The following is a 24,757-nucleotide window of genomic DNA, read 5'->3' as shown; positions in this document are numbered from 1 at the left end:
GCTCAGCAGCCGCTGCAGGAACAGGATTTCTTCAGCTGGTTTTACACCATGTTTGTCACAAGAAAGGCCAGAGCAAGGAAGTTCTTGGGGATTTGTATTGCCCCTTTTAGTGCAATGCAGTTAAAAAAAATAGGAAGCTGGTTTCTATAAGATTCAAGTACAATTGATTTGGGACAGGCTGCTCCAGGCTTCAGGCTGTCCACTGGGCCTGTTTCAACCTCTCTCCCTGCCACCTGGCTCTACCAGGCTTGCTTCCCAACTCCATCTCCCTCCATGAGTTACCACCAAAGCCCATAGTTAATACAGACCCTTGTGCTCCAGCTTCTCATCATCACAGTGATGCTGCTGGCACTAACTCAGAGCAAAGTGGTCCCAGTTCCACCACACAGTGACCTTCAGGCAAGACTCCTGTTGCTAAGAGGACCACGCTGTGACAGCAGGTCTGAGCTCATCAAGAACAGCCAAGTCTCTGGACCACAATCAGCTTCTGGGCACAAAGAAGGGAGGCTGGCTGGTGCTTTTCTGACTCCCCTCCCTATTCCTCTCAGCCATGGAAGGAAAGTATGATGCTAGACAACAGTCAGGCCAGGAGCAGGGCTCATTGACAGCTGTGCAGGCACTGTCACACTCTCTGGAGAAGAGGAGTTTATACTTCAGAGGTTAGTGCCCTCTTCTTCCTGCCTTTGTTTGGTTTTGCATATCACAGTTACATAAATGGGGTGCAGTAATTACTGAGCTGTGGTTGCAGAGTTATTACCTTGCAGTACAATGGAGACTGCTGTCGAGTGGGCTTTGTCCCGGCAAGGGGCCAGGACTGCTGGCTAACTGCAGAGGCCAAGCTAGGCAAGATGTGAGCCAAGCTCCTTCCCCAAGGAGCTTGGCCAAAACCAGGATGCAAGTCAAGGCATCCTAGCTTCTCAAGTAAATTAGCTCCCTTCCAGTCTCTTGCTGCTGGTGCAGGTCAGGATTAAAAATAGTTTAAAGAAAAAAATCAGTCTTACAAAAAAGAACCCTCCCAGCTCCTGCACAGCAGCTGCAGCAAGACCAGGCTTTGGGAGTCAGCTGAGCTGCAGCATCCAGCTACAGCACTGCACAGCTGTCACGTTTTGACCTGGGAGCAAAAACCTAATTGTGGAGATGATGCCCCCAAGGGAGGGTCTGCACTAACGTCAGTGAGCCTGACCTAGACTAGCTGAGCCCATTGGGGCACTTCTGCCTTTCGCCTGTCGGAAACGGATTGGGAAGCAAACCTGAAGCACCAGGCTGCAGGCTCCTGTAGGCCAAAGTGATTACTGCAAGGCAATAAACCCCCTGGCTCTGAAACTGCTCTCAGCTCTACTAAAATATTTCTCTTTCCTATTCAGGGTTTCCATACTGGGGCCAAAAATAGCAGCCCAGTTCTGCTCTTGTTTTCTCATCCCTACAGTCACGTCCCTCAGAACCTGGAACACAGATTCAGCCTCACACTGGCAACTGGGCTAAGTAAGACATTTTCCCATTGGAGAATACTAAGTGCATCAGACAATTGATGGAATAATCAGGGTATTACCAAAGTGCTGGCAAGTGTAGACTCAAAGACCAACTCAGAAGCAGACACACCACTGTTACTCCTAAACGAATCAGAGGATTTTAAAAAATAATAATAATTAAAATAAAGATCCTAGGAGGTGTCATGAGCAGCACAGCTGGGAAACACCCCCAGCAGGTGAGTCTTCCACAGTCAGTGGCTGACCTGGAAAGGAAACAGAAGCACTCAGGCAGCCTGGGCTTCCAGTGGAGGGGGACTGCACCCAGTCTCCCCGGTCAGGTTGTGCCTCTAAGGGGCACTCACTACGTTAGTTCCACACCCAAAAGTACAGCTGCGTAGTGGTCAGCTCTGAGCTCTCCTCTGGGAGTTCACAGGCAAGGGCAGTGCTAGGCTGTGAGATGTGAAGGTCATATGGTGACAGAGGCTACTGGAGAGTTCATGTGGGTGACAGTCAGGTGCTGGTTGTTGTCAGTGGTGCACTTGGGGAAGTCTTCTGACTTACAGAGGATCTTGGAAATGATCTTGCGGAAGGTGTAGCGGAAGTCCCGGATCCTGTAGGCATAAATGATGGGATTGATGACAGAGTTGGCGTGGGAGAGGGTGATGGCCACATACATCACCCACTCGGGCTTGGATCTGGAGAACTCCTCATGGAAGTGAGTGATGCAGTTCAAGATATGCAGAGGCAGCCAGCAGAAGGCGAAAAGTCCTACAATGATGGCCAGAGACTTGGCTGCGTGCACCTCCTTCTGCAGCGTGGTCCTGGAGTTGCCCATCAGTTCCATCTGGTGCAGCTGCTTGCAGGCCACCATGAATATCTTGATGTAGATCCCCAGCATGATGACGAGGGGGAGCAGCACGCAGCCGAAGAAGTTGAAGTACACCATGTAGCTCATGGTGACCACGTTCTCGAAGAGGCACGAGACGAAGCAGCCGTGCTGCTCTGGCCCCATGGCAGCCCCTGTCTCGTTGGTGCCGTTGGGACAGCCACTCATGGCTTTATTCCATCCCATGAGTGGAGTCAGCCCAATCCCAAAGGACAGGAGCCAGAGCACAGCGATGAGTCCTCTTGCCCGCTTGCCGGTCACCAGGCTGTTATACCTGCAGCACCGAGAGCAAAGCCGAGACAGAGCCATTAAACAAACCAGCAGCCAGCCAGCAGCATTCTGGCAACAGCCACAAAAGCCTCACCCACGCAGGGACCTCACCTCTGTGATCACCCCAGGGGTAAAAAAAATCTCACCTGTGCTCTGTGCCTACGCAAAGTGATCTGGGGAGGTGATTCATTTTCTATTCCTGAGAGGTGCCAAGCACCAGCCCTGCCCACAAACAGCCTGGCCTGGGAGGGAAGGGCTTGGAGTCTTAAAAAAGGTTTTATCATTGCATGAGCCTAAACCACCAAGTAAAGCTGGGCAAGAACAGGGGCAAGGCTCACTCCATAACCAGCTTACTCTCCTGCTCCAAGCATCCACTACTGGGCACGCTGGGACACGCTACTGGGCTACACGAACTTCTGGGCTGACCTGACCTGTTGCTGGGCCTTACCCAGCATCACCACACACTTAGAACTTCTACACCACAGGCAGCGTGCTTCAGCCTGGGCAGCTCTTATGCCTGAGCAGTGCTGGCCTCACACTGGAGGCTGCAGCAGTCCCACACTGTGATGCCCCTTCCCATGCTGCCTCATACACTAAGGTGGGAAGTGCCCACGTCTGGAAATCAGGATTCTTGCTTGGATCTCAAACCCTGCAGTTCCTGGCTCACACAAGCCAGACTGCAGCCCATGTCAGCTTGTTGTGGCTGGATAACAAACACCCCAAAAGACTTTTCTGAGCCAGCAACTGAAAGCAACTGCTGCTGATGGATTGCTTAGGGGACTTAGGAGAAAGTTTGTGTCTCCACTCAGAATCTCACATCCAGCATGGAGACAGGAGCCAGAGACACTGGAATCTTCTCTCTCAAATTGATGTCCCTTTTTTTGTGCATTCTCCATCAACAGTGTTGATGTGGGCAGCTTTGTCCAGCTCCCAGGGCTGGTATTGGCTCCCACTGCTGCTGTATTTGACTTCGTGATTCTGTAAGACACAGCTGCTGAAGCCATCGGTGGGGTTAAACCACAGAGCCACGAGTAGCTGCTGCTGTCAAACAATGCTTGTGCTCTGCTGACCCACCAGAACTGGTAGTAAAGATGCAGATTTTAAAGTGAGTATCTTCCTTGGGCACCTGCTGCTCTGATGTGTTACAAAGAAACTGTGGTGGCTCAGGGACAAGTCGAGAGGGGCAGAGCTATGTGCTGCCCCTCACCTCTTCTAACCTGAGGAGCTGGACACTTTGATGGCCAATAAAACAAAGGTCATGTCTGATGCTCAGAGACACAAACAGGTCTGGAACCTGAAACAGCAAAATTCAAGCTAGTTTGGGTGCAAATGGAACAAATGCCAACATCAAAGCTGCAGTCGGATCAGGCTTTGGAGATGTGAAGAACCAGTGACTGCCAGAAAGACAGCATGAGAAACCCATTACTGTCCTCCCCGCAGCCAGTTAGCATCTGCTGGCTGACACGCGGCCCCCTTCCCACCCCCTTCTCTCAGTGCTTGTTTACTCTGGCCTGGCCACCCTGCTCCTCCTCTCTGAAGAACGTTTGTTCTGATTCTCTTCCGGCCCGTGAGGCAGGGAGGGTTCTATTCCCACAGCCCCGCAGCTGTGCCTCTGAATCACGCTGCCGTCGCCTCCGTGCGAGCTGCCTGTCCTCTCCTCCTGCGGGCTACAGGGACAGGAAAGGAAGTGGTGGCTCTGCCAGCATGAACTGGGAGGCAGAGGTGGGCTGAAGGGAGCCCTTGGTCCCTTCTGCACAGCCGCTGTGGAGCAGGATGCGCCTGGGCTGGGCTGGAGCTGGCCGGAAGGATGCAGGGGCTGCAGCCACGTTTGGGTGCTGTTGAACTGGGACCACACTGCACAGGTGGATGCTCAAGGGCAGGGTCAGTCACTGCAGGGTTTCTCCTGTACTCTGCTGCTTCATAAGTCACCAGCCGAGGTATCAGTGAGCCCAAGCCCATTGCATTCAAAGCTTGGGCTAAGTTTTCAGGAGCCAGAGCCCATCTGGAGTCTGGGCCTTAAAAAGGTTAACCTTTGATTTGAAGCAAGTTCCCACAAATCTAATCTCTTGACAAAGCTAGCAGCCAGAAGAGGCCAAGATGAAACTGGCAATAGCTCAATGGTCTAAAATCATTAATTAATTAGCTGATTATTATCTCAATACACCTATTTGGTGAGACGTTGCCTTAAGATAACAGAATTTAAGCATGTGCTTAAAATTACAGAAGATCTTGAGTGTCACCATACCCAGGTACAAGGAGAAGGCTCTCAGGTTGTCTGAGAAGATTCAACCAGGCTTGCAGCATGCCCCATGACAGAGCAACCCCCATCACAAACCACCATCAGCAAGAGCAGGTGGGAGCTGCGAGGCACCTGAGCTGGGACAGTGGGGAACCAAGAGCTTTCCACAGCTCTGAATGCTCCAGCAAACCTCTCCTGCATTTTCTTTTAGGCTTAATATGATTAGGCAAAAAAAAACCTGTCAGAGTAAATTTACTCACCTAGGTCTGCTCACTTAATGTAGGACAAATATTGAATCTCCTCCATGTTTCCACCCAGAGGCATCAGATGTTGCTTTAATGTAAATAACAGCTGAATATTGTTTAGTGATTTATGGAGATTAAATAACCTGGCAATGCATTAGCTCCTTTCACACCACCAGGCAAAGTCTCTTTACTGGTGTAATCATCATCAAGCAGCTAATTATCTCACTCCCACCCAGCGCCCCTGCAGTGGGCAGGCTGCAGAAGCCCTGATGCCATCTCCACTGTGCTGCCATCACAAGGTGATTCAGGCTTCTACTCTTCCGGCACAGACGCCACCAGCGTCACAGAATCATAGCATGCATCAGCTTGAAAGGGCCCCTCAAAGGTCCTCTTGCAGTAATCAGGGATATCTCCAACCAGATCAAGTTGCTTAGGGCCACAACAACTTTGACCTTCAATGTCTCCAGTGATGGAGCCCCAACCACATCTCCGGGCTACCTGCTCCAGTGTTCCTCCACTCCCATTGTAAAGCACTTCCTCCTTATGTCCAGCCTCCAGCTAGCCACAGGGTCACACAGCCCAGGCTGCAGTAGGTGAAATGCTTCAACAGAAGTTCAGCTGCTTTTACAACTTGGCTCTGACCTGCTGGTGTTAGCCTGTCCAAGCACCAGGCTGGTGGGTCTGTCCCTGCTGTGCCAGCACCAAAACAGTGGCAGAGGTTTCAGCCAGGGCACAGCTCTGCTGAGCCATGAGTGAGCAACTGCTATGCCACTGAGGCTGGAGGAGATGTCCCCTGAGCTGGCCCATGGGCTGGAGATGATGTCCTTCACCCAAGTAAGCATCACTGCTGCCTGTGCCTCTTCCATTTCAGTGGCAGCTCAGTGAAATCCACAGCTTTTCTGGAAGAGCACCATGGCAGCAGTCGTGGACGAGTGCAGGGTGCAGGAAGGCCTGGTAGGATGGTCAGGCTGGCTTTTTTTACCAGCAGGTCTCATTCCATTTCTTCTGCTACTTAGCAGAGCTGGATCCCAGCCCAGCCACCCAGGCAGGCGTTGCAAAGCCCAGCCAGCCCAGCCTCTCCACGCTGGAGTTTGGCTCTGGACTGGCAGGAACTGAGTCATGTCCTGCACATACCTGGCATCTCCCCACCAGCCCCAGCAGTTACCCTGTGGAGATCACCCAAGCAGAGGCACTGCTGCCCCTGAGCTCCCATCTAACAATGGGCATTCAGCAGCAGCCAAGGCTTCATTCCGTGTTTGGGGAGATGAGATGTGGGCCAGAAGGTGGCCACAGCCTGGGGTTGGAAGGAGACTGCTGTTCCCACGTTATTCATCCCCAGAGAGCAGGAATGGAGGAGAATCTCCTCTGTCCATGAGCAATCCAAAAGGATGAATAGGTCAAAATGTGGTGCCACACAATCGCTCTCGTGGCACTTGGTGGAATCTGCTGGTGGCCCTGGCCAAGATGCTGGCCTGGTCCTTGGCTGGTAAGCGAGTAAATAAACATGAGGTTCACAGACAACAGAGCCAGCAGCAATCAGTTTGTTTTGCTGGACATCTGAGATGTGAAGCTGGGCAAGAGAGAGCTCTGCAAGCCGAGAAACTGCGTCAGCATTTGCCACCGTGTGGTCACCAGTGCTGTGCTGCAGGGGCCACCAGGTGTGGTCGCTGCAGCCCTTGTCCTGCCAGCCAGCAGGCAGGAGGTGACCCCTCTGACTATCACCTGCAGAGTGGCATGGCCCCCTTACACTTTTTACACCTTGGCAGCTCTGTTCCCAAAGTCATTCCCTATCCCCTTGACATTGGGCCACTGCTGGAGACACAAAAATGAGCTCCAGCATCTCTGCTGTGGTCTGAAGACCTGCAGCTGGTACCTGACAAATACGCTGTGGGTCCTCTCTCTTCAGACGCCTGCAACAGGATGTCTATGTCCAGGCATTACTGCTGTCCCCTGTCCTCTCTGGGTGTTGAGTTAAATCCCTGAAGCTGGCTGAGATGCAGCTTCTAGCAGCAAAATGATGTTTGAAGAAATTCACCCTCCTGGGTCAGGCTTTATCTCAGTAGAGCCCTCAAAAGGCTGCAGGGCTGCCAGGCTCTGCTTGTGGAAGCTGCACATGGGCACTGGGAGTTTGATGATTCCCTTATGTAGGCTGCAGCATTCACTTCTCCAGCAGCAGTATTTTCTCTCCTGATGGAGCCTCCTAGGCTTACTTAGTCCGAGCATTTGAATAGGAACACCTCTGCAGCCTTAACTAGAAAGAGCCAGGAGGGTCTCCACCCCTGCTTGGCATCTTTGGAGTCCCTGGGATAGTGCAGGGCAGCACTTGGAATCAGGCAAGGCTCTGACCTGGTGCACTCTATCCTAGCTCCTTGTTGACAGAGCAATGCTGGACAGACAGGGGAGACCTCATTGCTGTCTACAACTACTTGACAGGAGGTTGTAGCCAGGTGGGGTTGGTCTCTTCTCCCAGGCACCCAGTGACACAAAAAGAGGACACAGCCTCAAGCTGTGCCAGGGCAAGTTCAGACTGGGTGTTAGGAAGAAATTCTTCACAGCAAGAGTGATTGGCATTGGAATGGGCTGCCAGGGGAGGTGGTGGAGTCCCTGTCGCTGGAGGTATTTAAAAGGGGTCTGGATGAGGCACTTAGTGCCATGGTTTAGTTGATTAGAGGGGTTAGATGATAGGTTGGACTCGATGATCCTAGAGGTCTTTTCCAGCCTGGCTAATTCTGTGATTCTGTGACATGTGTCCATCAGTATGTCTGTCCTCAGACGTGTGTCTGTCCTCACAGCTGCAGCTCAGCAGCAGTGGCATCAGTGTCCCCATGTCACAGCTTTACAGGAGAGCGCTGCACTGCTCTGCTCAAGCAGTCCAGGCCAGTTCTGCCAGTCTCAGCCCCAGCACAGGATCAGTCCTTGATGAACAGTTTCAGGGCTCACGAGTGCAGAACCATAGAACTGTTGAGGCTGGAGGAGACCTTCAAGATCATCACAGCCAACAGCTTGCCTAGAGCTCATAAACCCACCACTGCTGCTAAGCTTCTCCCACTAAACCACGCCCCTCAGAACCACCTCCACATCTTTTAACTACCGCCAGGGATGCTGACTCCACCACCTCCCTGGGCAGCCTCTTCCAGTGCCTTAGAGTTCTTTCTGTGAACATTTTTTCCCTAATATCCAAACTGAATCTCCCCTAAGACAGCTGGAGGCTGAAGTCATGCCAAGGGCACATTTGATATAACCAGCAGGGAGACACTGGGGCGATGGCTGTGCAAGGGATGCTGCAGCCAGCTCAGGTCCTGTCTGTACTCCCAGTGCCCCGAGCTGTGGATGCAGCCCTGAGGACTGGTGCTCCCTCTGCTCTCCCTGCATCCCTGATCGTGCCCAGGCTACTGGATGCAGGGAGGTGAGCAGATGGAGACTGTGCAGCAGTTGGACTACTCAGGTGCTCTGACACAAACAAGCAGTGATAACTTAAGTGTTTCTATTTTAAGTGCAAAGGAAAACCAACAGACATCTCCATCCACAGGGGAGGGAGCACTCTGGCTGCCAAGCATTGTGTCCCTTTCATCTGCTTGCAGCTGGACTTTGCATCTTGCTCTTGGTTTTTTGAGCTGTAACAGGATGAAATCAGCGCTGCTGCTCCACTCTCTCCACACTCGGCCGTGGAATGGAGCTCACACACCAGGAAGAAGATCCTGGCAGGACATTTCGAATGAATCATAAATTGCACCTTAGAGAGGAGGGGAGGGGAGGGGAAGAGAAAAGGGGAAAATAAAGCAAAAGCTGTGCTTTTTAACCAGGAAGGAGTTGGCGGCCAGAGCGAGAAATCTGATGAGCGGTTACAGTATCAGCCCAGGAAGCAGAACATCTGTGCCTGGTGGTGTCCAGCCCCAGATAAATCACTTCCTCCTGCAGCTGGCCCTATTGTGTGCAGGGGACAGCAGCAGCCCCCGCTCGCACTGCCGGCCTGCCGCTGGCCGGGCGCCAGCCAACGCCCCAGCCCCACCGCTCAGGTGAGCATCCAGGGGGCATCCGCAGGGCCCGGAGGCATCGCTCAGCTCCACCCGTTCCGGTTGGGTGCTGGCTCCCGCTGCGGCTTTCCTGGGAAACCTCAAAGGCTGTAGGAGCTCAGTCCCTGTGCGCCCAGCCCCTGGGGGTCACACAACCAGATGGCTTTGCGTTGAAAGGGACCTTTCATGGTTTGGAAGGGACTTTTAAAAGTCATCTAACCCCTTGCAGTGAGCAGGGACATCTGCCCCTAGAGCAGGTTGGTCAGAACCCCTAACAACCTGAACTGGAATGTCCCCAGGAATGGGGCATCTCCCTCCTCTCTAGGCAACCCGGGCCAGGGTCTCACCACCCTCAGTGTAAAAAATATTTTCCTTCTCTTTAGTCCAAATCTCCCTCTTCTAGTTTCAAACCACCCCTTGCCCTGTCATAGAATCACAGAATCAACCAGGTTGGAAGAGACTTCCAAGCTCATCCAGTCCAACCTAGCACTCAGCCCTATCCAGTCAACCAGACCATGGCACTAAGTGCCTCATCCAGTCTTCTCCTAAACACCTCCAGGGATGGTGACTCCACCACCTCCCTGGGCAGCCCATTCCAATGCCAATCACTCTCTGTTTCTGATCAGTCCCTTTAAGCACTGAAAGGCCACATGAAGGTCTCCCTGGAGCCTTCTCTTTTCCAGGCTGAACAGTGCCATCTCAGCCTGGTCTCACAACAAAGGGCTTCCAGCCTTGATTGTTGTGCCCTCTGGACACTGACTCCCAACAGGTCTATGTCTCTCCTGTGCTGAGGGCTCCAGAGCTGGACACAGCACCCCATCTTCCAGAGCATCCACACATCAAGCAGCACCCACCCAAGCCCCTCAATCCAGCAGGGAGTCCCCCACACGATACAGGTGGCTCTGCTGTTGTGTAGCCCTGGGCAGTGACAGGCAAAGAAGAACACCCAGTCCCCAGCACAGAGACCAGCTACAGGCTGCTGCTCCTGCTCAGCTCTAAAAGGGAGGTTGGTGTGTGGGTGCTGAGCCTGGTGCTCAGAGAACCCAGGTTTGCCTTGGCTCCCATCCTCATGGAGTGAGGAGGAACAACCACCTGCTGTGAAGTTTCCATTCCTGTTTGAGGCACACAACCAGCACGGTTGCAGCTGCAACACTTCAGTGTTAGGTTTGAGGGACCACTACAAAGCGTCTACAGACTGGAAGGCTTCAGCTGCCTGCAAGGCTTGCTCAGTTCATGCTATGTGGCATTCTCAGCCCTAGCCTGAAATAAAAGCTTGGTGATTTTGAGCTAGCAAAGAGAGGAAAACAAGCCCAGTATGTGACCAATGGCTGTCACATGTTGGGGCTGCTCCAGAGCTGCTCTTCTCTGCTCAGAGGGACATGGAGTCACAGAGATGAGAGGCACAGAAAGGCACCACTGTGGAGATCAGAATGAAGCAGTCCTGGCTGAAGATGAACCCTTGGGTGGGCACTGGCTATCTACTGCGCTGAGTGGGAAGCCTCCAAGTCTGTTTGCAGCCTCCAAGTTAACTGCTCCCCAGTTACGAAGAACTGAAACGGTAAAGGACAAACCAAACACACTCAGTGCTTCCCTCAGCCATGGTGATGCCTCTTGGGATGAGCTGAGAGCATTCTCTACCCCTGGGTACCTGTTTGTGCTGGTGTGCCCCAGCCTACCCCATACAGGCTACAGCCACGCCAGGTCCTGCAGCCTGCCAGCTCAGGCTATCAAAGGTCAACACGTTGAGGTTCCTGCCAGAACGATATCCATAGCCATGTGCTTATCCCTCCCCAGAGCTCCTCCTTCCCCAGGAAGGAGGCAGAGGAGCTAGGAGAATGGAGGCCGTCCTCTACAGCCCCCACCCTCATCCAAGGGCTGGCACCTCAGCCCTGCTATGGCCAGCATAGCACCAGCTGGGAGCAAAACAACTGAAGGCCATGGGAAGGAGAAATGCAGGAGAGTGCAGATTTGGGCCAAAGCACTCTGCCAGCAGCCCGAGCTTGGGTACTGTGGGGGATGAAACAGGCAAAGTGCAGCGCAGGTTGCTGCAGGGTGCCGAGCAGCGGGAGGGGGCTGCAGAGCTATCGCCTGCCGAGCACCAGCAGCCACAGTGTGGAGGTGTGACTCTCTCACAGGCGCTCTCAGTACCCCATCCAGGCAGGATTTCCCACGCCCTGCCCTGATTGCCCAGCTCCAGCCAGCTCTGGCAGCCACGGGGTGAGAAAAGGCGACGGAAGACAGGCACGGGCTAGGAGCAGGGCAAGCCGCGGGCTCCCTGCCCACGCTGCTGCCAGCAGCCCTGGTGCTGGGGCACGACCAGGGAGCGCCGAGCCCAGCACAGGAAGGAAACGAGCTCAGGCTGCGCGCACTGCGCTTCAGCGAGCGGCGACACCGAAACGCGAGCACCTGCCTCAGGACACCCACGTGTGACACCAGCCCTCTGTGCTCCGCCGGGTGCTGCCCGGAGCACGAAACCCCAGTTCCAGTTCTCCCCAGCCAGAACCACAGGGCTGAGGAGCCTGCAGCCTGAGCTCTGGAGCCTCACCTTATCTGCCTGAGGGGGCCTGGGGCTGAGCATTTTTGTCATTCCAAACCTCCCAGAGGGTCAGACCTCAGACGTGCACCAGCGGGAGGCTGAGTGCAAGGCAGCTGGTGGAGGTGAGATAGGAACATTGATTCACAGCAAGCTGTGGGGGTGGGATCCTGCGGAGCAGGGGTGGGACCCCCACCTCTCCCAGGCACCCGGTGCCCTGCTCACCCAGATAACAGACCAGGGTGCGGGGATGGCAGATCTCTGCCGCCTCGCTCGTTGTAAAACGGGTGCTAAGCCCTTCCCAAGGGCCCCAAAACACCAGTCCCAGCAAGTCGCTACTCCTCTGACTTCCCTGCAGAGCCCCAGATGACCTTCCCAAGGGTGGATCTTGCGTGGTCAGCACCGAGCCCAGCGCCACTCATCCAGCGTGCTCTGGCAGCTGGAGGAACCCATCCTGTCCTCACCTCCCTGCCCAGCACAGCCAGGTTCAAACCTGCTGGTGACACAGCATCCAGCCCCTGTGTGCCAGCTGCACCGTCGCAGCAGGATGGGCAAACCTCCAGGAGGAGACCAACAGGTCTGAGCACGGTGGGTGGAGGACTTAGCCAACAGCTGCTCCCACAGCACCATGCTCCCAGGAAGCTGGCACTGGGATCTGGGCAGGGGGCAGGATGTGAACCCTGGGACGATGGGAGCTGATGCAGAGTACATCATTAAGGGGTGCAGGCGGGGCCCCAGCCATCGTGGCACCACATTAGCTGCATAGCCTCTCCTGTGCTGTGTGCCTGGCAGGTCCAGCAGCTCTGGTCGTGGTGCTCAGTGACATGCCAGTGCCCACATGGCACCAAAGGGTGAGTGTAAGGGCACCAACACACAGGCACTGATGGGCCTAGAGGTTATTTGTGGCTCACGCCGAGGCCTGATGTCACCCATAGGATTAGGAGATTATCTTGCTTTGGCACGGACAGACCCCAAGCCTGGCGTCAGGCTTCACACAGCCACGGGAGAGAGCCGACGGGAGAGGAGAGCACTGACACAACTGCAAGCACAGCTGGCACCACTGATTCCTGCCATCCTGCAGCTCAAATAGAGAAACTGGAGCCCAAACAGCCACTGTGTGGTGACTGCCCAGAGAGCCAGGGCACAATGCTCCTAAAAGACTTCGATTTAGACTCTGTGCTCCCTGTTAATGGCAAACAGCAAACTCATAAAATCCCTAAACCAAGGACATGAATTAACAAAGGGAAAGGTTTCAAGGAAAATGAAAGAGTTTTCTGCCAAAGCATTTTTTTTGTTTCATGCATTTTTTGCAGAGAGATCAGAGGTAAAATTCTGCCTGATTTCAGAAGTTTCTATTTTCACCTCAAAATTCATACACAGAGCTGGCCCAAATTGAGCAAAGCTCCTGAAGCTCCCAAGCTCCGAGTCCTGACTCAGCCCAGAGATTGGTGCCCTCAGCCTGGAAGTGAGGCTTTAGGTCACCGCTCCCTGACATCCCTGCTGGGTTTTTTGAGGGGGGTTCTGGGGAGGGAAATGACCCCTGGAAAAGCCCAGCCTAGGCAAGCTAGGCCAGCATCCTGTCAAGAGGAATCTTAGAGGTGTTCGATGCTGGGACTTGACCACTTCCCTGGGGAGATTATTCCAATGGCTGATTGTTGCTGTTGTGACAAACACAGACGTGGGACGTGGCTGAGTGGGCACGGTGGGGCTGGGCTGGTGGTCAGACTCGATGATCTTAGAGGTCTTTTCCAGCCTTCACGATTCTGTGATTTTTTCCTCATGTCCAATCAGAATCCCAGCAGAGGTAACTGGTACCTCTATGACTCCTTGTGCAAACAAAGTCTCCAACTTCTTTGCAACTGCCCTCTAAGCACCAAAACATTGTGAGAAGGTCTCCCCTGACCCTTCTTTTCTCAAGATCGAACAACCCAATTCTCTCAGCCTTTCCTCATATGGCAGCTTCCCAGTCCTTGGACCATCTTGGGGGTCCTTCTCTGGAGCCTCTCCAGGCTCTCCACATCTGTTTTGGATAGTGGGGACCAAAACTTATTAAGTGATGATAACTTTGCCCAGGCACAGCCTGGACAGGGGAGGCAGAGCATCCTATGCTCTAGAAAAATGATGTGCTGCTCATGTCTCAGGATTGGGCACTGTGAAGCACACAAAGAGCAGAATATCTGAGTTCAGCTGAAGGGTAATGTGAGGACTTCCCTTCAGAAAGAAAATGAAGCAAAGGGAGCAGAAGGAAGAGCAGCTGCAATTTTGTATGCCACTGATGGCACAGAAAATCACAGAAGACTCCAAAGAGGATTTTCTCTCCTTCCCAGTGGTTCCAGCCCTTCCACCTGCCATAAATTCCCACCAGTTTGCTTTACTGAGGAACATGCTGGGAGCTAAAAAGAATCCAGGAACAGCTTTTTGCTGGAGAACACAGAAAGAACCCCCTCCCCTGCAGCAGCAGGGAACAGTGAAGGCAGGCAGCTGAAAAGCATCAGTCAGCCCATCCCTGGGAAGGCTCTTGCACAGTGAAAGCAGTTGGATACGAACAGCAATCCAAATGGAATTTGTTGCCATGAGGAGAGCAGAAACTGGACTGTTGGCTTCACCAGGGGCAGCAGCTCATGTGGCAGGCTGACAGCACCAGCAGCCACTGGTGCAGCACCGTTAACTTATTGGGATCCAAGTACAGATGCTCTGTCTGCAGGGGAACAGCAAGAACCCAGCAAGGTATGGAAAGCCAGAGGGCATGGTCATGGATACTCTGTTCTAGTCCATGGAAAAGCTGCTCAGGAACATCACTCTCACACTTCTGCTAGGGAAAAAAATGAAGACAGGAGAGAACAAAATCTAGGCAGGAAGAACAAGCAGCAGATCAGCTCCAGCTGCAGGGACCCGAGGCTGATTTTCCCTCCTCAGGTGCCAGCTGGAGTGGTTGCTGGGTGAGCAGCAGCACACTTACTGTCCTGCAGGAGATGGCCACTGGGACAAGGACGCACACAGTGTGATGTTTCACAGGGTGGTTCATTCTCCTTTCACTCTCTAACTGCAAATACCTTTCTCCCTCCCTAATTCCTGACCCATTTGTTCCAGGCATGTCCCCATCCCTACAATTATCTGACACACCAAAGGATTTTGGTTAATGCAAATAGAAGGGAAATATTTTATTCCACCTACAAATCTTCTTTGGCTCACAGCTGTGGGCCTGTGAGGTGAAATCCAGCTCTGGAGAACACCAGAGAGTCAAAGCCTAGCACTGCTCTTGTGCCAGACACTGCACAGGGTGGATTAACTGCTGCTAAAAGATGCTCAGTTGCCTGGCTTTGACATGCTGCTGGGAGGAAGCACCGCAGGGGGAAGCAAGTATTTGGAAGAGTCAGGCTGGCAGATGAGAGCAGGGGTAGTGCCATGTGAACCCAGGTGGCACAGGGACAGAAGCACAGCGTGGGGGGAGGTCCAGGAGGGGTAAGGGACATATGGCAGGGTGAGAGCATGTCTGGAGAGAAGAATCCGGGTCCTGCTGTGTCGGCTGGGGGAGAAGGGACCTAGGGAAGGGCTCAGAGCTGCAGCTGCACAAAGTGGGCAGCGGGGGGGGGGCTCCTCCTCAAACAGCAAATTTGTCAAAACCAAACAAACAAAACAAGAGTTTCAAGGGACAGAAGGAATTCATGGCTTCAGGTCAAATTCAGCAAATATTTTTAGCCAGAAGAGGGAGGGGTCTACAACACCATTTCTGAATGTTGCAAGTTTTTTTGTTCTGCAGTTGCCTAGATGAGAATTTGTCAGTTCCTGCCCAGCAAGGATGCCTCCAACTCAGCTTGCAGCACAGCAACACCAGAAGGGTTAAGCAGCTCGACCAAAAATCTGCCAGGTTGGTCAGGACCACTTTTTGTTTCACTGAAACCTCCAGACATCACCGTTTCAGTTTGACTGAAACAATTTTCCTCTTCCCCCTGGGATTTCTTGGTTCAGCCACAGAACTGAAAAATCCATTACTAGCCTGGCCCTAATGCAAGCTTCCCCTGCTCACCCCCAGCCTGCAGGTCTGCCCAGCCTCTCAGTTTGTCTAAATAGCCTCGAAATAGCATGAAATAATACAGCACAGCCAGTTCCCAGTGTCCCTGCAGAGATGTCCACAGGGAGCTGGTGGATGCGACAGGGCCACTTGTCCACTCCGCAGCGACTGCGCCATTGATTGTAATTGCTACAGAGGGCTGGGCACAAAGCATTTCCTTCAGCACTCATTACTTCATGGCTCGCTATCAGCCCCTCTCCTGCTCTCCAGAGTGTTCTAGTGAGAAGACCTTCTCCTAACGTTGCCGTTCCTACAAAGTGGTGACCAGCTTTCACTTCCCACAGCACAGAGTCCTTCCAGAAATAGCATGTGTATCTACCTGGGGTGGGTGGCCCACAAGGTCCCCCTCCCTCATTGCTTGGCAGCACATGGAGCATCTCAGGGTGCTGAAGAGGCAGCTCCAACCAAGCCTTGGCTGGAAAATCCTAGTGCACTAAAAAAGGGGGTTGCCAGGGTAGTTTTATAACCTCCTCTATTCTCTTTTGGTCTTGGCTGCACAAATCAAAACAGTCTTTCAGTACCAGCCTCTGAATCTTCTCTAGTCAAAGCAATGACCTGTCCACTGCCCTGTGCTCCTCACAGTGAGAACCTCCTGTCCTTTTAAAGGGGTTTTACTTACTGGGCACCTCTGAGAGCCATGGAACAAGCCTCCATGCCAAAATCAAATGTAATCCAAACTTCACACTTCAGAGCAGCCTGCAATGGGACTTTCTGATCTCCACTTAGAGCTGAAGGGGCTGTCTGTGTCCAGCTAGGAGGTGCTCACAGGAACACAGATGTTTGTGCAAATGGAATAAAAGGATTTGGCCTACGATGAGGTGGAAAAGCATCACGGGGAAAGGATTCCACAACTGCCCTGGGATTTCATCCTGCACAGGTAGAATCATAGCACACCAAGTTGGAAGGGGCTTTAAGGATCATCTGGTCCTTCCTTTCTTGGTGTGTGAATTGACCTAGTGGAGAGTCAAGCAAACCTGTTGGAGGCCAGGACTGTGAACAAACCAAGAAAGTGGAGGAAATAGTTGCTGCTCTGTCGGTTGGCAAAACCACTTCCCTTCTGCAAGCATGTAAAGGACCCTGTCAGAGCACTGCTGATTTGCTGCTCCTGCCTTGACCTCAGTGGAGTGGAGCACAAACACAACTCACAAGTTCAACTTATCCAAGCACTCAGAAAGACTTGTGCTACAAAGTAGGAGTAATTGGAGGAGGAGGCGACCAAACTGAAACCTTAAAACGCAGCTGCATTCGTCGCAGCCGCTGACCCACAAGACCCTATCCTGGGAAAGCCCCAAACAAATGTAAGAGGCACCAAAGCATGATCTGGAGCCAAGGTGTGCTTCCAAGTCAGATAGCTGAGAAGGTAGGAAGTTCAGCAGGTGGTGTCAGAGATGCTGGCAGCAAACTGAAGAGCTCTGCCCCTGTGCAGAGCAGGGATGGAGCTCAGCTCCAGCTCAGTCGACATCCCCTGGAATTTCCAGGCACCATGCTCCGATGACACACGCAGCCACTCAGCAAACCTGCACTTTCACTGTCAGTCTTTATCACCTGCCTATGACTAATTCATATTTGCCCAACACATGGCAGCTCTCTGGTGCTAGAACAGGGAGAAGAGTTCTTTTAAGTCATTTTAGAGTGACTTTATCACTCGTGCAAGGAAGACACCAGAAGGAAGCAGAATCTAGGAAAGCTGCAGCTTACACAGTTCGGATGAGGTCCCCACACCAAATCTGCCCTGCTTCCCACAGCCTCCACTCCTGACCAGGCTCCTGGACTGCCCAGCGGGGAGCCACCAATGTCTTATCCTCAAAGAGATGCAAAGTGACCGAAGCTAACAGACTCAGGTCGTTTCTAATGCAAAGCAGGGTCTAGTGCACTTAAACTTAAGGAAGCTGCTGCCACCAGCTCCCCGGTGAAGAGCCTGTGAAACCCACTCAATAGATTTTGTCCCAGTACATTGCATTAATCCATGACTGAGAAGGAAACCAGTTTGTGTCTCTGAAACTGCTCTTAGATGACAGTTTAAACTGTACAAATCTGAACACACCAGTACGAAACCTTTCTCTTTCCTCTTCTCCTTCCACTGCCTATGCACAGAGCTGACACCTTCTGACATTTGCTGATCTATGAGCTCTCTCACGGGAAGCACTCAGAAGGAAATGGCACATGTAAGCACTGGGATGTGATTTCAGCACTTGTAGATGCAATAAATTGCACGTTCAGCCCATTCATTAGATACCTCTAAAACCTGGAAGTCAGCCTAGTTAGACCCCAGTCCAAGGTGAAAATGTGAAACACGTACAGAATCCTATTAAGATCTAGTTAAGATGACTTAAGACTATCATATCTGAGATGACTTCCAGCCTCTCTGAAAGAGCTGTGCCCTGAGCTCAGGAGGAGACAAGAGCTCTTACACAGCAGTCTGCAAAAGTCCTTCTCTGACAGGCTGGGAAGGAGGAGGAAGAGAGGTTGGTCCTTTTTGTGATAACCTGGGAGATGCCCAGACATCACGGTAATGGGAGCTGGATAAATACCTGCATAGATTAGCTGCAGCTGCCCCTGACACGACACTACATCACCTCCTGGCCCCCTCAAGAAGCTACTGACCTTCCCAAGACAAACATCCTCAAAGACTGAGCTCCCAGGTATACTTTGAAGTAAAAGGCAGGATGGTGAATGTAGCTACCAATATTCCCTCCAATGTCTTACCTCAGTGGGATCTTAATAGCCAGGTACCTGTCGATGGCCACTGCCAGCAAGCTGAAAATGGAGCTTTGGGTCAGCACCAGCACGAAGCAGGCAAAGAAGAGGCAGCTGTGAAAATCCACCTGGAATCCGATGCTGATGGTGATGGCAAAAGGGATGGCCAACAGACCCACCGCGATGTCAGCCACTGCCAGGGACACCAGGAAATAGTTGGTTGCGTTCTTCAAGGTGCTGTTGATGGCCACGGCCCAGCAGACCAGGACGTTGCCAGCGATGGACAGCACGGCAATGATCAGCTCCAGCACGATGTAGGTGGTTTTCACAGTGTCCATGGCGAGAGTCCAGGGCGAGGAGCTGGAACCGTTCATCAGAAGGTGCTTTCCAGCGGCCGCCCGCCCGCAGGTACCAACAGGCCACGGGGCAGCGGCTCCCCGAGAGAAACACCCATGTCCGGGCTCTCCGCCGCCTCCCGCCCGGCCGCCGGGGCGTGGGGGGGCCGGAGGGGCGCGGCGAGCCCCGGGCCGTGGCCCCCCGCTGCCCGCAGCGCCCGGCCCCCGGGGGGCATCCGCGGCTTCGCTCCCGCGGGGCTCCGGTCACCGCCCGCCCGCCGTCGCCGCCGGGCTCGGCCGCTGCGCTCGCCGCGGGGCCATCCGCCGGCACCGAAGGACCGGACCGCACCGCACCGGAGGGAACGGAACGGGATGGGACCGGACCGGACAGGATGGAACAGAAGGGAACGGGACGGTCCCGCCGCCGCTCAGCCCGAGGATGCTCCTCCGCCGCCCGCCCGCGGAAAAGCCGCTGCCGCTCGCAGCGGGACTATTTCTGCACATGGGGAGCGCGGGGCGGGGAGTCCGCGGCGCTGAGCCGATTGGCCGAGAACCGGCGGGCCGCGGGACGGCTCCTCCACACTGCCCGGCCCCGGGACGGCACCCACCGGCCCACGCACCCTCGCACTGCCCTCTCGGCTCCTCACCTCCCAGTCTCAGCACGCCTGTTCCCTCGCCGCTGCCCCCAGTCCCGGCGGGCAAACCACCGAGCTCGATGCTCACCACAGGTACCTTTGGGCACAGCCCCGGCGAGGGTCACTTTGCCAAACGAGGGGTGAAAAGTTGCCCCAAAGGTCAGGCTTGCCCTCAACACAAGAGCTGGGAGTTGGCACACTGCCTGCGGTGTTGCCACATGGAGAAAAGTCCCCAGGAGCAAATGCGGTGAGCAAAAAGTAAGAAATTTCACAGAACTCCTGACAGCAGCGAGGCCGTGGATGGTCATCACGCAGCGTGACATCTCCTGATGCAAGAACACGGCAAACCACCGCGGGGGAGCCAGCACTGTTACTCACCAGGCTGCAGCAGCTGAACTGAGGTCTAAAGCGCTCAGATGAAATCAAAACTGAAGTAATCACCAAGGAAGGAGGTTGTCTGCACTGGTGGATCTGAAAAGCAGAAGATAAATACGATGTAATAACTACTCAGCCTTTTCATCACAGCTGCTTCTTGTGCTCAAATCAGAGGCTGAACTTCATGCCCTCTTTGTCACATCCAGCAGCACCAAATTATCCAGAACTAGGAAAAAAAAACCCAAACAATTCAGCAGAACAAACCTTCTGTAGCAAAAAGTAAAAGAAATTGCCATTCATTTTGTTTAAGACAGAGTCAGAAAGGGAATCCCCTGGAAGAGAAAGTTTTCCAGCAGAACAAAAAGATGTGGGAGAAGTAGGATGGAAGTTATTTCCATGGCCAAGGTGCTTGATGAGGAGCAATGCTTTGGATCAGGCAGTTATGAAGGGGAATTCTTCATTCATAGTAGATTAACCCTTCTTTTTTTTTTCCAAGATGGATATCTCAGGAGCAGAATCCTTCAGGATGACTGGGAAGATGAAGGAAAGCCACTGTCTTGTGGTGTGTCTAATGCAACAGGGATATACAGCAAGGTCCCTTTGCTCCTTTTAGACATCTGAGGAATGCCACTGCCCCTCGCCATCCCAGCTCACACCTATGCCCTATGCATTCTCCAGGCACTTTGGCAGCACAAAGGATCAGGTCTCACTAGCAAAGCCTGCAACTCCTGTGACTCCAGCCTTCAGGGTGCACCTGGGACCACGCTGAGGGGAGCAAACATGGTTTAGAGGGGAGCCGAAGGCTGCTGGTACACAGCTCCCTCACGTTTGGCTGCTCCATCTCTCCTGACACTAGCTGGATCCCAAACTCGTCCACACTGGTTTGGTTTATTTATTATTTTGGGGTGAGCTTAAAGCTCCCTTGTGCAGGGCCTGCTGCAATCATGTAAATGTTGGTAAATTCTCCTGGAAAAGCACTTTCCCCCCCAAAGCAATGGATTTACATCAGGGTTTTTCACACATTGTTTTCCTGGCTCTAAAACATGTGCCAGCAGAAGCCTTCTGCTGCTTTATGGCATTTCAGTGAAGCAAGAACTAACTTTCTGCAGTGGATATGATTTATTAGGGAAGGATCTGCTTTTGTGATCAGGGTAGTACCTTTGACAGCGTGAACCAAAGGAAACTGTGGTTTATCAAGTCAGACACAGATGGAACAAACCCTATTTGAAATTCTGATGACTAGGTTGTTCTGGGCAGGGTCCTTCTATGAGACAGGTAGCAAGGCACCATGAGTGCTCTGAGTTTTGCATCCCAGGGAGAGTCACAGCTCTCCAAAGCGCTGCAGCCTTTGCCAAAGTACAGTGGTTTATTCTGGCTTTGTGAAAGTGGTGGAACTGAACTTATTCCGAACACAACCTAGCTGCAAGCGGAGCCAAGCACAAGCGTGCTCAGCTCTGCTCTACCAAATGTGGTTAAACCCTGCTGGAAGCAAGAGCAGGATGAGCCCATTCCCAGCCAGAGGCACCGACCCTGCCCTCCAGCTGCATTCTGCCAACCCTGTTTTAAAATATATGGCACCGTACACCCTGCCCTTAAATACCAACTGGATGTGCTGGCCCTGTAAAGTCATCATCCCAGCAGGCATTGTGAAACTCCACAGCTCCTGGGGCTCTGAGGAGGATGAATCCCCAGGTGATAATATGCATATTTATACCCCGGAGTCTGTAAGGGAGTGAGGAAGTCACACAATTGGCAAGGTAAATATAGCCCAAAGCCTGAGGCTTGTGGAACCCATTCAAGGGCTGGAGCAGAATAGTAACATGGCAACAGGTCACTGGAGCACCGCTGGATACTGGGACGCCAGAGACGGATGAATCACCATTACTATTCTTTTCCTGGATTCTATTTTACTCCAGGGATTTGCCTCTCGACGCTCATGGAGGAAGCAGCACCAGCCCCAATCTGCTGCTTTCAAGTGCAAGAGCTCCTCTGGCTCTTTTGGTCAGCGGGAAACCGATCCAAAGAGATGGCAGGTTAGGAGCGGCAGTGCGGTGGGAGCCAGGCCTGGCACCCTGGCTCTGGCAGGAGCCCACCGGGCTCGTCCGTGCCATTCGCTCTGGCCAGAGCCCACCGGGCTCGTACGTGCCGTTCGCTCTGGCCAGAGCCCACCGGGCTCGTCCGTGCCATTCGCTCTGGCCAGAGCCCACCGGGCTCGTACGTGCCGTTCGCTCTGGCCAGAGCCCACCGGGCTCGTCCGTGCCGTTCACTCGGGCAGGAGCCCACCGGGCTCGTACGTGCCGTTCGCTCTGGCCAGAGCCCACCGGGCTCGTCCGTGCCGTTCACTCGGGCAGGAGCCCACCGGGCTCGTACGTGCCGTTCGCTCTGGCCAGAGCCCACCGGGCTCGTCCGTGCCGTTCACTCGGGCAGGAGCCCACCGGGCTCGTCCGTGCCGTTCGCTCGGGCAGGAGCCCACCGGGCTCGTACGTGCCGTTCGCTCTGGCCAGAGCCCACCGGGCTCGTACGTGCCGTTCACTCGGGCAGGAGCCCACCAGGCTCGTACGTGCCGTTCGCTCGGGCAGGAGCCCACCGGGCTCGTCCGTGCCGTTCGCTCGGGCAGGAGCCCACCGGGCTCGTCCGTGCCGTTCGCTCTGGCCAGAGCCCACCGGGCTCGTCCGTGCCGTTCGCTCGGGCAGGAGCCCACCGGGCTCGTCCGTGCCGTTCGCTCTGGCCGGAGCCCACCGGGCTCGTCCGTGCCGTTCGCTCGGGCAGGAGCCCACCGGGCTCGTCCGTGCCGTTCGCTCGGGCAGGAGCCCACCGGGCTCGTCCGTGCCGTTCGCTCGGGCAGGAGCCCACCGGGCTCGTCCGTGCCGTTCGCTCGGGCAGGAGCCCACCGGGCTCGTCCGTGCCGTTCGCTCTGGCCAGGAGCCCACCAGGCTCGTACGTGCCGTTCGCTCGGGCAGGAGCCCACCGGGCTCGTCCGTGCCGTTCGCTCTGGCCAGAGCCCACCAGGCTCGTCCGTGCCGTTCGCTCGGGCAGGAGCCCACCGGGCTCGTACGTGCCGTTCGCTCTGGCCAGAGCCCACCGGGCTCGTACGTGCCGTTCGCTCTGTCGCTGCGGCCCCCGGGGAGCGCAGCTGCCGCCTCACAGGCCACGCACTTCCTGCGGCCTGCTGTGAGCTCTGTCGTGTGAGGGCCTCCCTGCCCCTGAGCAGCCTCGGGCTCCACCGAGGCCTTCCCTACCAACCTTGCTCCTGACACCTTCAGTCCTCTTGGCCCAGCCACAAAGAGCTGCTGAGGAGCCTCACGGAGGTGCCTCTCTCTCCAGGCACACCAAGACCCAGACAGCCCTCAGGGGTTAGGCTGCAAACACAAGGAGAGCTGCTGGGGTGTTCTTGCTGGCCCCGCAGCCACATTTGCCATCTCAGACCCTCCCGAGACAACAATTCAAGTCCAGTGTCCCTGCCACAGTGGGACCATATTCTAGTGCAGGTCGTGCAGGAGCACATCCACGCGGGGTCTCGAAAGTCTCCTGTGCTGTAGTTCATATCCACGAGTGATTGGCATTGGAATGGGCTGCCCAGGCGGGTGGTGGAGTCACCCTCCCTGGAGGCATTCAGGAAAAGCCTGGCTGAGGCACTTAGTGCCATGGTCCAGTTGACTGGCTAGGGCTGGGTGCTAGGTGGGGCTGCATGATCTTGGAGGTCTCTTCCAACCTGGCTGATTCTCTGATTCCCTTTGTCCTCTCACAGGATGCAACTGAGCAGAGCCTATCCTCTCCCTCTTGACCCCCAGCCCTCAGCCTCTCCTCACAGGGCAGTGCTCCAGCCCCTTAATCATCTTCATAACCCTCTGTTGGCCTCTTTCAAGTAGCTCCCTATCTCAAACTGGGGAGCCCCAAACTGAATGCAATATTCCAGGGCAAAGTAGAGGGGGAGGAGAACCTCCCTCCATCTGCTGGAGGCACCCCAGGACCCCACTGGCCTTCTTGGCCACAAGGGCACGTTGCTGTCCCATGGAGAACTTGTCCACCAGGGCTCCCAGGTCCTTCTGCACAGGGCTGCTCTCCAGCAGATCACCTCCCAGCTTGTACTGGTGCAATTTATTATTCCTTCCCAGATGCAGGACCCTGCACTTACCCTTGTTGAACCTCATTAGGTTCCTCTTCGCCCAGCTTTAAGCACAGAGTTAAGAGCAACAAGGACCAAAGTCTCTGCTTCAGGGGGACACAGGCATCCTCTGGATATCAAAACAAGAGGGGGGGGGAGAGAAAGAAGTGGGTTCCAGCAAAAAGTTCACCCGTTTTCTGGCACAGACACAGCTGCCACACTGACTTTGGCAGCCCTGCATCAACCCAAGAGCACTACAGAGCCAGGTAGAACTGGCTCTAGGGTGGTAAAGGGCATTAGCCCTGCACCTTGTGGCTTCACAAGTCAAGCAGCTGGTAGCCATCTCCTTCTGTGAGGAGGCAGCATTTATCCCAAACTGCCCACAGGAAGGGGAGACTGAGAAATGAGGAGGCAGAGGCAGGCCTCAAGGCCTTCTGAATGAGGTCTGTTTGAGAGCACAGGCCATGGCATGTGCACTTCTATGTCCTATGTTCTCTTTTCCTCCAGACCTTGCCCATACACCTCAGTAAAAGTCTCCACACACACATCTCCCCAGGAGCCACTTCCATTTCTAACCTTTCACTATTCCTCTCCTCTGCAAAGAGCACTGATGAAGGGAATGGGCAGTGCCAGTGGTGAGGGTAGGGATGGTGGACACGAGGAGGTGGACAAAGAACCAGCTCCTGTTTGCCAGACGTGTGTCTGACTGACAGGGCAAACTCAGCTGCAACTTGTTAAACCAGAGCCATCAGCCTGGAAGAGCTCAACCTGCCTTGTGAGCTGAACCCCCACCACCACTCAAGCCTTCACTAGCACTTCTGGGTTGGTTTGCAGCACAAGACATAGCTTGTCCTGAACCCAACTCCAAGAAAGAATTCCCAAG

The 24,757-nt window shown here is 54.2% G+C and overlaps 1 protein-coding gene across 1 annotated transcript; it reads right to left on the bottom strand.

The window, feature by feature from the left end:
* Window positions 1-77: 77 nt before the first annotated feature.
* ADORA2B (adenosine A2b receptor) lies at window positions 78-18,959 on the bottom strand. Its single transcript, XM_064166694.1, has 2 exons — window positions 18,434-18,959; window positions 78-2,629 (listed from the first exon to the last, which is right to left on the bottom strand). Exons 1-2 carry the CDS (start codon window positions 18,796-18,798, stop codon window positions 1,936-1,938), a joined length of 1,059 nt encoding a protein of 352 aa, XP_064022764.1. The 5' UTR covers window positions 18,799-18,959; the 3' UTR covers window positions 78-1,935.
* Between the last annotated feature and the right edge of the window lie 5,798 nt (window positions 18,960-24,757).

The sequence above is a fragment of the Pogoniulus pusillus genome, chromosome 27, assembly GCF_015220805.1.
Source record: "Pogoniulus pusillus isolate bPogPus1 chromosome 27, bPogPus1.pri, whole genome shotgun sequence".
Classification (NCBI taxonomy): domain Eukaryota; kingdom Metazoa; phylum Chordata; class Aves; order Piciformes; family Lybiidae; genus Pogoniulus; species Pogoniulus pusillus.
This window is presented reverse-complemented; position numbering and strand designations above follow the sequence as displayed.

Bases quoted from the DNA above. Each gene is read 5' to 3' on its own strand.
- ADORA2B (XM_064166694.1), bottom strand. From the start codon at position 18,798: ATGAACGGTTCCAGCTCCTCGCCCTGGACTCTCGCCATGGACACTGTG. The intron at 2,630-18,433 runs GTAAGACATTGG...TCGGTGCTGCAG, and splicing joins GCTATTAAGATCCCACTGAG to GTATAACAGCCTGGTGACCG.